This window comes from Oncorhynchus tshawytscha, linkage group LG24, assembly GCF_018296145.1.
Source record: "Oncorhynchus tshawytscha isolate Ot180627B linkage group LG24, Otsh_v2.0, whole genome shotgun sequence".
Taxonomy (NCBI): Eukaryota; Metazoa; Chordata; class Actinopteri; order Salmoniformes; family Salmonidae; genus Oncorhynchus; species Oncorhynchus tshawytscha.
The window spans coordinates 27157643-27171254 of NC_056452.1; the positions used below are offsets into that span (position 1 = coordinate 27157643).

General features: G+C 39.4%; 1 protein-coding gene across 2 annotated transcripts in view; it reads right to left on the bottom strand.

Moving 5' to 3' along the window:
- The window catches only part of LOC112235720 (cadherin-related family member 1-like), a 28076-nt gene that overhangs the window by 3775 nt on the left and 10689 nt on the right, over positions 1-13612 (bottom strand). Inside the window, exons 14-18 of one of the 2 annotated variants that reach the window (XM_042305596.1) lie at positions 12355-12519; positions 8406-8473; positions 6480-6708; positions 3141-3395; positions 249-1167 (exon numbers count right to left, since the gene is read on the bottom strand). In XM_042305596.1, coding sequence (XP_042161530.1) covers positions 970-1167; positions 3141-3395; positions 6480-6708; positions 8406-8473; positions 12355-12519 — 915 coding nt within the window. In that variant the 3' untranslated portion in view covers positions 249-969. Of the gene's footprint in view, positions 1-248; positions 1168-3140; positions 3396-6479; positions 6709-8405; positions 8474-12354; positions 12520-13612 lie in introns of those variants that run through there. The other variant, XM_042305595.1, reaches the window with a different exon arrangement.

The following is a 13612-nucleotide window of genomic DNA, read 5'->3' on the forward strand; positions in this document are numbered from 1 at the left end:
TCCTATATAATGTACTCCAGTACTCGCCTATATAATGTACTCCAGTACTCTCCTTTATAATGTACTCCAGTACTCTCCTATATAATGTACTCCAGTACTCTCCTTTATAATGTACTCCAGTACTCTCCTATATAATGTACTCCAGTACTCGCCTATATAATGTACTCCAGTACTCTCCTTTATAATGTACTCCAGTACTCTCCTATATAATGTACTCCTTTATAAATACTCTCCTATATAATGTACTCCAGTACTCGCCTATATAATGTACTCCAGTACTCTCCTATATAATGTACTCCAGTACTCTCCTATATAATGTACTCCAGTACTCTCCTATATAATGTACTCCAGTACTCTCCTATATAATGTACTCCAGTACTCTCCTATATAATGTACTCCAGTACTCTCCTATATAATGTACTCCAGTACTCTCCTTTATAATGTACTCCAGTACTCTCCTATATAATGTGCTCCAGTACTCTCCTATATAATGTGCTCCAGTACTCTCCTATATAATGTACTCCAGTACTCTCCTTTATAATGTACCCCAGTACTCTCCTATATAATGTGCTCCAGTACTCTCCTATATAATGTACTCCAGTACTCTCCTATATAATGTGCTCCAGTACTCTCCTGTATAATGTGCTCCAGTATGTAGTGCCGTCCTTGAGATGATCTTGTCTATTCATGTTCCGTAATTATGTCAATTTTCATGTTCTGTGTGGAACCCAGGAAGAGTAGCTTCTGCCTTCGGAAACAGCTAATGGGTATCCTAATAACATACCAAATACCAATACAAGAATCCAATAGAAAAATCCTATCCTTTATAATGTGCTTTGCTACTCTTTTACAGACAAAGAAATAAAAAATATATATTGTCTTTAAAGTATCATAAAGTAATGTCTTGCAGATATAATAAGGTGATATATAAAATGTAGTCTGTATAGTCCAGTGGGATGGGTCTCATGATCATTTGGGCCTTCGGATAACTCTGATGAAATTGGCCTGGGGGTTGACGCGAGCTTTCTTCACTGTTCTACAGTACAAGGTAGTGGATATACAGATTGTTAGTAAGATTGTGAAGCCGACTATGCCCAAAAAAAGTCCAATAACATTTGATGGGCGCTTGATGAGGTTCAGGAAGTTTGCAATTATTCGAGCTTTGATCTGAAAAGCACAATGCAACACAGAAGACAACAGAGATAATATTCACACAGAGATAATATTGTGGTATTCTATTCTTCTCGGATATGATGTTAAATATGTAGGGCGAAGTTAACAAAGAGGAAGGTAGGCTTTAAAATTCATGCAATCAATGAATGCAAATTTGGAAACAAAAATACACTTAATGAGTATGTACATTTTTACAATATAAAAACAAACAAAATATAAACAATTGAAATAGCACTTTCTTTATGTTTCTATTAGAGGAGAGTTTGTTTTTAAATATCACTTAACAGGCTTGACAGAGCTAATGCTGCTGGCGTTAGTTCCCCCAAATTATTGATTTCCTTACCCTGTAAGCAGCCTATGGATAAGGTATGACAGCAGGGTTAGAAAATTAAGCAGTTAGGCAGTTATGGTTAGGAAATTAGGCAGTTAGGGTTAGGAAATTAGGCAGTTAGGGTTAGGAAATTAGGCAGTTAGGGTTAGGAAATTAGGCAGTTAGGGTTAGGAAATTGGGCAGTTAGGGTTAGGAAATTGGGCAGTTAGGGTTAGGAAATTGGGCAGTTAGGGTTAGGAAATTGAGCAGTTAGGGTTAGGTAGTTAGGGTTAGGAAATTAGGCAGTTAGGGTTAGGAAATTAGGCAGTTAGGGTTAGGCAGTTAGGGTTAGGAAATTGAGCAGTTAGGGTTAGGAAATTGGGCAGTTAGGGTTAGGAAATTGGGCAGTTAGGGTTAGGAAATTGAGCAGTTAGGGTTAGGTAGTTAGGGTTAGGAAATTGAGCAGTTAGGGTTAGGTAGTTAGGGTTAGGGAAATTGAGCAGTTAGGGTTAGGTAGTTAGGGTTAGGAAATTGAGCAGTTAGGGTTAGGTAGTTAGGGTTAGGAAATTGAGCAGTTAGGGTTAGGTAGTTAGGGTTAGGAAATTGAGCAGTTAGGGTTAGGTAGTTAGGGTTAGGAAATTGAGCAGTTAGGGTTAGGTAGTTAGGGTTAGGAAATTGAGCAGTTAGGGTTAGGTAGTTAGGGTTAGGAAATTGAGCAGTTAGGGTTAGGTAGTTAGGGTTAGGAAATTGAGCAGTTAGGGTTAGGAAATTGAGCAGTTAGGGTTAGGTAGTTAGGGTTAGGAAATTGAGCAGTTAGGGTTAGGTAGTTAGGGTTAGGAAATTGAGCAGTTAGGGTTAGGAAAGGGTTAGGGTTAGGAAATTGAGCAGTTAGGGTTAGGTAGTTAGGGTTAGGAAATTGAGCAGTTAGGGTTAGGTAGTTAGGGTTAGGAAATTGAGCAGTTAGGGTTAGGAAAAATTGAGCAGTTAGGGTTAGGTAGTTAGGGTTAGGAAATTGAGCAGTTAGGGCTAGGAAATTGAGCAGTTAGGGTTAGGTATTTAGGGTTAGGAAATTGAGCAGTTAGGGTTAGGTAGTTAGGGTTAGGAAATTGAGCAGTTAGGGTTAGGTAGTTAGGGTTAGGAAATTGAGCAGTTAGGGTTAGGTAGTTAGGGTTAGGAAATTGAGCAGTTAGGGTTAGGAAATTGAGCAGTTAGTGTTAGGTAGTTAGGGTTAGGAAATTGAGCAGTTAGGGTTAGGAAATTGAGCAGTTAGGGTTAGGTAGTTAGGGTTAGGAAATTGAGCAGTTAGGGTTAGGTAGTTAGGGTTAGGAAATTGAGCAGTTAGGGTTAGGTAGTTAGGGTTAGGAAATTGAGCAGTTAGGGTTAGGTAGTTAGGATTAGGAAATTAGGCAGTAAGGGTTAGGTAGTTAGGGTTAGGAAATTAGGTAGTAAGGGTGAGGAAATTCGGCAGTTAGGGTTAGGCAGTTAGGGTTAGGTAGTTAGGGTTAGGAAATTAGGTAGTAAGGGTGAGGAAATTCGGCAGTTAGGGTTAGGAAATTAAGTAGTTAGGGTTAGGAAATGAAGCAGTTAGGCAGTTAGGGTTTGGCAGTTAGGTCAGGGTTATTACTCTACGGTTAAGGTCAGGAAACATTCAACCTACCGCCTCAGTGATGTCGATGTTGACCACGGCGGTAGTGCTGAAGGATGGAGATCCTCGGTCCCGGGCTTGGACCACCAGAGACCACCTGCAGTCCTTCTGCTTGGTGATGTTCTGCACAATCTCCATGGACTTGATGTACGACTTCAGCTTGATTTCTCCAGTCTCTGCGTTGATGTCGAAGATGTTGTCCGGCTCAGCTTGCATAATGGAATACTCAATCACGTTATTGGGCGACTCTGCATCGGCATCTATGGCCTGAATGGATTAAAAAAACGAAAAAGCAGTCAAACTAAACACATTATTTACTTAAAAATTGCGCTGGACTGGAACGGTTCTGGACACGCTCACATTTTTCATTTCAGGTGATTATCATCCAACAAAAACAAGCATTCAATGTACAGTATTTACCAGGGGTGTAATGATTCACACAGTGTTTACCAGGGGTGTAATGATTCACACAGTGTTTACCAGGGGTGTAATGATTCACACAGTGTTTACCAGGGGTGTAATGATTCACACAGTGTTTACCAGGGGTGTAATGATTCACGCAGTGTTTACCAGGGGTGTAATGATTCACACAGTGTTTACCAGGGGTGTAATGATTCACACAGTGTTTACCAGGGGTGTAATGATTCACACAGTGTTTACCAGGGGTGTAATGATTCACACAGTGTTTACCAGGGGTGTAATGATTCACACAGTGTTTACCAGGGGTGTAATGATTCACACAGTGTTTACCAGGGGTGTAATGATTCACACAGTGTTTACCAGGGGTGTATTGATTCACACAGTGTTTACCAGGGATGTATTGATTCACACAGTGTTTAGGATCAAACCGAACCGATGGCCAGTGAACCATTACAACTCTAGGACAGGGGTTCCCAAACCTTTTCACTCAGGCCCCCCTTCCAGCATCGGGGAAAATGTTTTGACTCATCAATCTACACATGATACCACATAATGACAAGGCGAAACCTGTTTTTTTAATAAATGTTTGCTATTTTATTACAAATAAAAAACAGAAATACATTATTTACATAAGTATTCAGACCCTTTGCTATGAGACTCGAAATTGAGCTCAGGTGCATCCTGTTTCTATTGATCATCCTTGAGATGTTTCTACAACTTGATTGGAGTCCACCTGTGGTCAATTGAATTGATTGGACATGAATTGGAAAGGGACACACCTGTCTAAGGTCCCACCGTTGATAGTGCATATCAGAGCAAAAACCAAGCCATGAGGTCGAAGGAATTGCCGGTAGTCCTCGGAGACAGAATTGTGTTGAGGCACAGATCTGGGGAAGGGTATCAAAAACAACACAGTGACCACCAAGACTTTTCCTAGAGTTGTCCAAATGCCAAGTGTCACCATCCCTATGGTGAAGCATGGTGGTGGCAAACACCATGCTGTGGAAATGTTTTTCAGTGGCAGGGACTGGGAGACGAGTCAGGATCGAGGGAAAGATGAACGGAGCAAAGTACAGAGAAATCCTTGATGAAAACCTCCTCCAGAGCACTCAGGACCTCAGACTGGGGTGAAGGTTCACCTTCCAACAGGACAACAACCCTAAGCACACAGCCAAAACAAAGCAGGAGTGGCTTCGGTACAAGTCTCTGAATGTCCTTGAGTGATCCAGCCAGAGCCCGGACTTGAACCCGATCAAACATCCTTGAGTGATCCAGCCGGAGCCCGAAAATAGCTGTGCAGCGACTGAAAGATTAGTGGAATCTGTGTGGGTAGCTGGACAGGTAGGATGACTGACAGTGAAGGTGAACAGGTGGTCACGTGTCAGGTGGCCGAGGAATGGATCTGAATGAGGCAGGAATTCCTTCAACCATAAAGTGGTATATTTACTGAGTCGTCTGTGCTGCATCACAAAGGAAACAGAATAACATGTATCCAGTCAAATTCATAATCAAAGATCAAATCATATCATTCATTATTAACATAATTTAGGGAATTCAACAGTCCAGTTCATTAAGAAGTCAATAGTAATCATCCGTGAGTCATTTAGGCTCGTAACTATTTATCATAAATCATGACAGAATACAAACAGTGAATGGTTATACAATCTATAATCCCCATTATCAAAGTTGATCAGTTAGCAAACAATGACGTTTCTCATTTCACTCTTTCAATTGTCTTCATGTGTACATATAATTCATTTCAATACATATGAACCATATCGATTGCTTAATTGGCCTATGAGGATCCGTAGGGCCGTGATCAGTGACAATTCACATTACACAATATGTTTGAAGCGTGCGCTCCAAGCCGCGCTCCGCCGTAATAACTATAAACAATAACTGATGGCCCATCTCCGGATCGCAACAGATAGTTCAGATGAAAGGTAACAGAGTCGGTGGATTCATGGACGCACAGAACGTCTGAATCAGATGGACTTAAGGAAGAGAAAGCAGCGAGATCAGGCGATGGCAATTTCCTCCTTTTATGGAGTTGAGATCTGTCGGACATTTCCACCTGACCTAATTAAAGCGCCCCTGGCCCAGCTGAGTAAATGGCAATGAGTTAAAGGATTATTCCACCAACTCCATGGGCCTTTTCTACAGCGACACTCCCCATCAAACCTGACAGTGTTTGAGAGGATCTGCAGAGAAGAATGGGAGAAGCTCCACAAATACAGGTGTGCCAAGCTTGTAGCGTCATACCCAAGAAGACTCGAGGCTGTAATCACTGCCAAAGGTGTTTCAAAAAAATACTGCGTAAACGGTCTGAATACTTATGTAAATGTGATATTACAGTTTTTTATTTGTAATACATTTGCAACAATTTCTAAAAACATGTTTTTGCTTTGTCATTATGGGGTATTGTGATGTCATTATGGGGTATTGTGATGTCATTATGGGGTATTGTGATGTCATTATGGGGTATTGTGATGTCATTATGGGGTATTGTGATGTCATTATGGGGTATTGTGTGTAGATTGATGAGGGGGAGAAAAAAAACCCATCAATTTTAGAATAAGGCTGTAACGTAACAAAATGTGGAAAAAGTCAAGGGGTCTGAATACTTTCCGAATGCACTGTATAGGCTAAGAAACCTAGCTAAATAACGTTAGCTAACATGGGATAGTTGATCTGGACATGACCAGTTAGTAATAGCTCTGGAAGGTATCCAATGACTGACATGACAAGAGGAACACTGATGATGCACTACACAATTGTGAAAGTGCACCTTCATTCTACTATTACAGCCCCACCGTTGTGGAACCACTGCTCTAGAATATACCTCTACACACCACATGGCTACTGTATATACCTCTACTTTAGGGATCTATACAGTGCTATCTTATCCTATCTTATTGCCACTGTACATACCTCTACCCTAACAGGTGCACCGATGATCATGGTCCTCTCCACAAAGCTGTCATCAAACTCTGGAACGTGGTCGTTCATGTCAAGGACAGTGACAAACACCTCTGCCAGGCTGTACTTGCCCTCTGTGTCCTCTGCCTTCACGTAGAAGTTGTACTTGGACTTGACCTCAGCATCCAGAGTGGCCCAGGCCTGGGTGTAGATGATGCCTGAGGACGGGTGGATGAGAAACCTGGAATACACAACAGTGTATTAGCAGGATATTGACATTATATTAGTGGAATATTGGCAGTATATTGATAGTATATTAACATTATATTGACAGTATATTGAGAGTAAGTTGGCAGTATATTGGTAGTATACAAGCAATATATTGTCAGTATATTGTCAGTATTTAGGCAGTACACGAAAAGGTTGCTATCTAGAAAAGGTTGCTATCTTCGAAAAGGTTGCTATCTAGAACCTAAAAGGGTTTTTCGGCTGTCCCCATAGCAGAAACCTTTGAAGAACCCTTTTTAGTTCCAGGTAGAACCCTTTTTAGTTCCAGGTAGAACCCTTTTTAGTTCCAGGTAGAACCCTTTTTAGTTCCAGGTAGAACCCTTTTTAGTTCCAGGTAGAACCCTTTCCACAGAGGGCTCTACCTGGAACCAAAAAGGGTTCTCCTAAGGGGACAGCCGAAGAACCCTTTTGGAACCTGTATATTGGCAGTATTTTTTTTACAGTACATTGGCAGTATTTTAGCAGTGCATTAGCAGTATATTGGGAGTTATGTAACAATCAAGGTTATGCACTACTGTATGTACTGTGCACAACAGTTTAATCTTGGATTAAATCTCATGGGAAAAATATATCAATACCCGTGTTGCAGATGATAAATGATTCTGTATTATCACCAAGGTCGTTTTTTGTCCAGTACACATTTTTTTATGTCCAATATTCTGTTAGTGGCACATATTCAGCCATTTTCCAACATTTTCTTTTTTTAGAACGTATTCCCTGTGAAAATTAACAAATACAAGGCAAACTGTTAACTTTCACACATTTATCATTTACTTCCTGCGTCAAGACAGCAAGCAAAATTAGAAGATAACTTGACACTTATTTTTTCAATGTTCTGCTTGTATTGCAGCCTGCCTGCCTTGCTTTCCATAGCAGAGCTCCAGCTACCACATTGCATGTTAATTGGCCCTCTCTACACGAGACATCCAGGCCTGGCAGGCTATTTTTCACCCTGCAATCCAATTACAAGATTAACCAGTCATTATCGTGCCCCAATCTTAGAGTAAGCTGTTACAGGAGGGAGGAGAAGAGCTACAAGCATAGCCAACCTAATAGTGAAATACTGTCTTCTCCCATCTTCCAATCAAAGGGGAAGAATCTGAGTTGAGAGATGGTTGACCTGGAGCAGGATTAGTTAACCCAAGTCAAACTCATTCATTTTTATCCACAATAATCAGAGCCGGCAGGTGATAGAATGCCATGAAAAAGATGAATCTCTCTGAGAATGATCAGTCAGTAGGAGGTTGGTTCATCTGTTGGTAAGCGTTGTTGTTATGTCTGGGTGGAGAGTAGACACAAGTAAACACTGTTTACACAACTTTTTTTATTTTTGCACAAGCGTTTTCACATCTATTGCCGGGAAAAGCCATAGAAAATAAACGCAGCTGTACTTTATTCACTGTGAACCCACTTTTTTCTACCATTCTATCACTGTTGCTTGAGCGATTGGGACCCAATACAAAGACCCAGTGGGTTTCCCCACGTTTGTCCTCACGCATAATCAGGCAATACAAATTATTATATTGCTTAAGTGATCATTTCTGCCCATTTTGGTCTATTCAACTGGCTCCACACCAACAGATTAATGGATTTTATTCAAATCTTCATGTTCAACAATCATTGGTATTGGCAGGACTCCACTGTACTTACAAATCAGATCCGGATCCATAGATGGAGTACTTGACTTCACCCCAAAGGCCAGAGTCTGGATCATTGGCCTGGAATGCAAAAAAAGAGAAAGGGAGTTAGAATGCTGGAACAGAACATAGAGAGGACACACGTTGGAATGTTGGAACAGAACATAGAGAAGACGATAGAAGTTGGAATGTTGGAACAGAACATAGAGGAAATGATAGAAGTTAGAATGTTGGAACAGAACATAGAGAAGACGATAGAAGTTGGAATGTTGAAACAGAACATAGAGGAGACGATAGAAGTTGGAATGTTGAAACAGAACATAGAGGAGACAATAGAAGTTAGAATGTTGGAACAGAACATAGAGGAAATGATAGAAGTTAGAATGTTGGAACAGAACATAGAGGAAATGATAGAAGTTAGAATGTTGGAACAGAACATAGAGAAGACGATAGAAGTTGGAATGTTGAAACAGAACATAGAGGAAAGGATAGAAGTTAGAATGTTGGAACAGAACATAGAGGATACGATAGAAGTTAGAATGTTGGAACAGAACATAGAGGAGAGAATAGAAGTTAGAATGTTGAAACAGAACATAGAGGAAAGGATAGAAGTTAGAATGTTGAAACAGAACATAGAGGATACGATAGAAGTTAGAATGTTGGAACAGAACATAGAGGAGACGATAGAAGTTGGAATGTTGGAACAGAACATAGAGGAGACGATAGAAGTTGGAATGTTGAAACAGAACATAGAGGAGAGGATAGAAGTTAGAATGTTGGAACAGAACATAGAGGAGACAATAGAAGTTAGAATGTTGAAACAGAACATAGAGGAGACAATAGAAGTTAGAATGTTGGAACAGAACATAGAGGAGACGATAGAAGTTGGAATGTTGAAACAGAACATAGAGGAGAGGATAGAAGTTAGAATGTTGGAACAGAACATAGAGGAAAGGATAGAAAGAATGTTGGAACAGAATGTTGGAACAGAACATAGAGGAGAGGATAGGAAGGATAGAATGTTGGAACAGAACATAGAGGAGACATAGAGGAAAGGATAGAGGAATGTTGGAAACAGAATAGAAGAGAAGGATAGAAGTTATGTTGGAACAGAAATGTTGGAACAGAACATAGAGGAAAGGATAGAAGTTAGAATGTTGAAACAGAACATAGAGGAAAGGATAGAAGTTAGAATGTTGAAACAGAACATAGAGGAAAGGATAGAAGTTAGAATGTTGAAACAGAACATAGAGGAAAGGATAGAAGTTAGAATGTTGAAACAGAACATAGAGGAGAGGATAGAAGTTAGAATGTTGAAACAGAACATAGAGGAAAGGATAGAAGTTAGAATGTTGAAACAGAACATAAATGAAAGGATAGAAGTTAGAATGTTGAAACAGAACATAGAGGAAAGGATAGAAGTTAGAATGTTGAAACAGAACATAGAGGAGAGGATAGAAGTTAGAATGTTGAAACAGAACATAGAGGAGAGGATAGAAGTTAGAATGTTGAAACAGAACATAAAGGAAAGGATAGAAGTCAGAATGTTGATAGAGTGCTGGAAAGGAACAGAGAGGATAGAAGTCAGAATGTTGATAGAGGGCTGGAAAGGAACAGAGAGGATAGAAGTCAGAATGTTGATAGAGTGCTGGAAAGAAACAGAGAGGATAGAAGTCAGAATGTTGATAGAGGGCTGGAAAGGAACAGAGGATAGAAGTCAGAATGTTGATAGAGGGCTGGAAAGGAACAGAGAGGATAGAAGTCAGAATGTTGATAGAGGGCTGGAAAGGAACAGAGAGGATAGAAGTCAGAATGTTGATAGAGGGCTGGAAAGAAACAGAGAGGATAGAAGTCAGAATGTTGATAGAGTGCTGGAAAGGAACAGAGAGGATAGAAGTCAGAATGTTGATAGAGGGCTGGAAAGAAACAGAGAGGATAGAAGTCAGAATGTTGATAGAGTGCTGGAAAGGAACAGAGAGGATAGAAGTCAGAATGTTGATAGAGTGCTGGAAAGAAACAGAGAGGATAGAAGTCAGAATGTTGATAGAGTGCTGGAAAGGAACATAGAGGATAGAAGTCAGAATGTTGATAGAATGCTGGAAAGAAACAGAGAGGATAGAAGTCAGAATGTTGATAGAGTGCTGGAAAGAAACAGAGAGGATAGAAGTCAGAATGTTGATAGAGTGCTGGAAAGGAACAGAGAGGATAGAAGTCAGAATACTGGTAGAGTGCTGGGAAAGGAATATAGAGGAGAGGATTCAGAATACTGGAAGGGAACAGAGAAATTAGAATCCTGGTAGAATGCTTGAACGGAACAGAGAGGAGAAAAGAGAAGTTAGAATATTGGAACGGAACATAGAGGAGAGGAGTTAGAATGTTGGTAGAATGTTGGAGCGGAACATAGAGGAAAGGAGTTAGAATGTTGGAACGGAACAGAGACGAGAGGAGTTAGAATGTTGGTAGAATGCTGGAGCGGAACATAGAGGAGAGGACTTATAATGTTGGTAGAATGTTGGAAAGGAACAGAGAGGAGAGGAGTTAGAATGTTGGAAAGGAACAGAGAGGTGAGGAGTTAGAATGTTGGAACGGAACAGAGAGAAGTCAGAATGTTGATAGAGAGGAGTTAGAATGTTGGTAGAATGCTGGAGCGGAACATAGAGGAGAGGAGTTAGAATGTTGGTAGAATGTTGGAGCGGAACATAGAGGAAAGGAGTTAGAATGTTGGAACGGAACAGAGACGAGAGGAGTTAGAATGTTGGAAAGGAACAGAGAGGTGAGGAGTTAGAATGTTGGAACGGAACAGAGACGAGAGGAGTTAGAATGTTGGTAGAATGCTGGAGCGGAACATAGAGGAGAGGACTTATAATGTTGGTAGAATGTTGGAAAGGAACAGAGAGGAGAGGAGTTAGAATGTTGGAAAGGAACAGAGAGCAGAGGAGTTAGAATGTTGGAACGGAACAGAGACGAGAGGAGTTAGAATGTTGGTAGAATGCTGGAGCGGAACATAGAGGAGAGGAGTTAGAATTTTGGTAGAATGTTGGAACGGAACATGAAGGAGAGGAGTTAGAATTTTGGAACAGAACATAAAGGAGAGGAGAATTTTGGTACCTATGCATAAGCATGTCAGGGCTCTTTAAAAAGTATCCAATCATACAGGAAATAAATGCATATCAAACATTTTATTTTTCCAATATTATATAACAATATTATTCATAATAATAACAACAATTTCCACATTAATATTTATAGTTTTAACAACTTATTTTGGGGGACAATATTGTTGAGTAGGGAGTCCCATGGGACACAACTCCTTAATGAAGGTCATTGAATGAAGGTCACTGTCCATTTGCTGATTGGAACAGTCTGAGGATAACACACTAGAGAGGATCTTACTCTAAGCTAAAACACACCGAACAATGTGGGGAGGATTTCACCCCAGCAGGGTCTGTCTACTAGGCTCCCATTCCCTGGGGTGATTAGGACACAGTCACACCACAGGGACACTACATTGTAAAGGCCAATATGATTGACCCTAAAGAAATGTTTCCTTCTCACCAACTCTAATTCCTGCTAAAGGGTAACTACTAGTAGTGTAACATTATAAATACTCGTAGTATGGAAGCAGATTCATCCCAAAATAAATACAGATAACAACATTGAAATAAAATTGATATTGGAGTATTGTTTTTTCCTATTATTGTTGTTTCAATAAATTTATTTGCATTTATTGAATCTGGTTCCATAGTTGAGTATTGTATGGAGAAAGTCAATCATATAAGCATTACGTCTCTACGGGCATTTTGTGGAAATCCCTCAAGCTGGAAATCCCTGCTTCCTCTTCGCTTCCAATTACCCATAACCATTAATATCCATCTATCGGTGGATTATTGTTGGGATATTACATAATCATATTCTGGTGGCAGTGATGTTTGTGTAGAGTTGAATAATCCAGATGTACTTACGGTGACAGACACAACGTTGGAGCCTCCGGGGGAGTTCTCCGGGATACGTGCCATGTAATACTCTGAGGTGAACCTGGGAGTGTTGTCATTGGTGTCCAAAAGGTGAATCACAATATCAGCCGTCGCACTGAACCTCTCAGGGGTGTCAATCTCCACAGCCAGTAACTGGTAGAGGAAAATGTTATGTTAAATCCATAAAATACTCACTGCTATTCTTGCTGTTATACTATAGTAAAGAATTGTTGAAGGAATGAGCATGATGCCTGCAATGCCAGAGTTGTGGGTTAGATTCCCACTGGGGTCAAAAATACAAAATATATGGAAGCGCTACTTTAAGTGACTTTGGATAAAAGAATCTGCTAAATTATTATTATTTTATAAGTCATAGGTTATTACTGTATAACTACCAATGTAATTTCTTACCGCATAATTACCATTGTAATTACTTATTGCATAATTACTATTGTAATTTCTAACTGTATAATTACCATTGTAATTTTTTATTGTATAATTACCATTGTAATTTCTAACTGTATAATTACCATTGTAATTTTTTATTGTATAATTACCATTGTAATTACTTATTGCATAATTACTATTGTAATTTCTAACTGTATAATTACCATTGTAATTTTTTATTGTATAATTACCATTGTAATTTCTAACTGTATAATTACCATTGTAATTTCTTAGTAAATACCTAGTAATTTCTGTACCATCAAAATAAAATCATATCCAATCTACATTGTCCATTTTCGGATCAAATATTTGTTATTCCAGTTTGTCATGGAGTACCAGTCAAAAGTTTGGACACATCTACTCATTCCAGGGTTTTTCTTCATTTGTACTATTTTCTACATTGTAGAATAATAGTGAAGACATCACAACAATGAAATAACACATATGGAATCATGTAGTGTTAAATCTAAATATATTTTCGATTTTAGATTCTTCAAAGTAGCCACCCTTTGCCTTGATGACAGCTTTGCACACTCTTGGCATTCTCTCAACCAGCTTCATGAGGTAGTTAATTTGTTAATTTAAAAGTTAATTTGTGGAATTTATTTATCTTTCTTAATGCGTTTGAGCCAGTTGTGTTGTGACAAGGTAGAAGATATACAGAACATAGCCCTATTTGGTAAAATACCATAATATGTCAAGAAAAGCTCAATAAATAAGAAAAGAGAAACGACAGCCCATCATTACTTTAAGACATGAAGGTCAGTCAATACAGAACATTTCAAGAACTTTTCAAGTT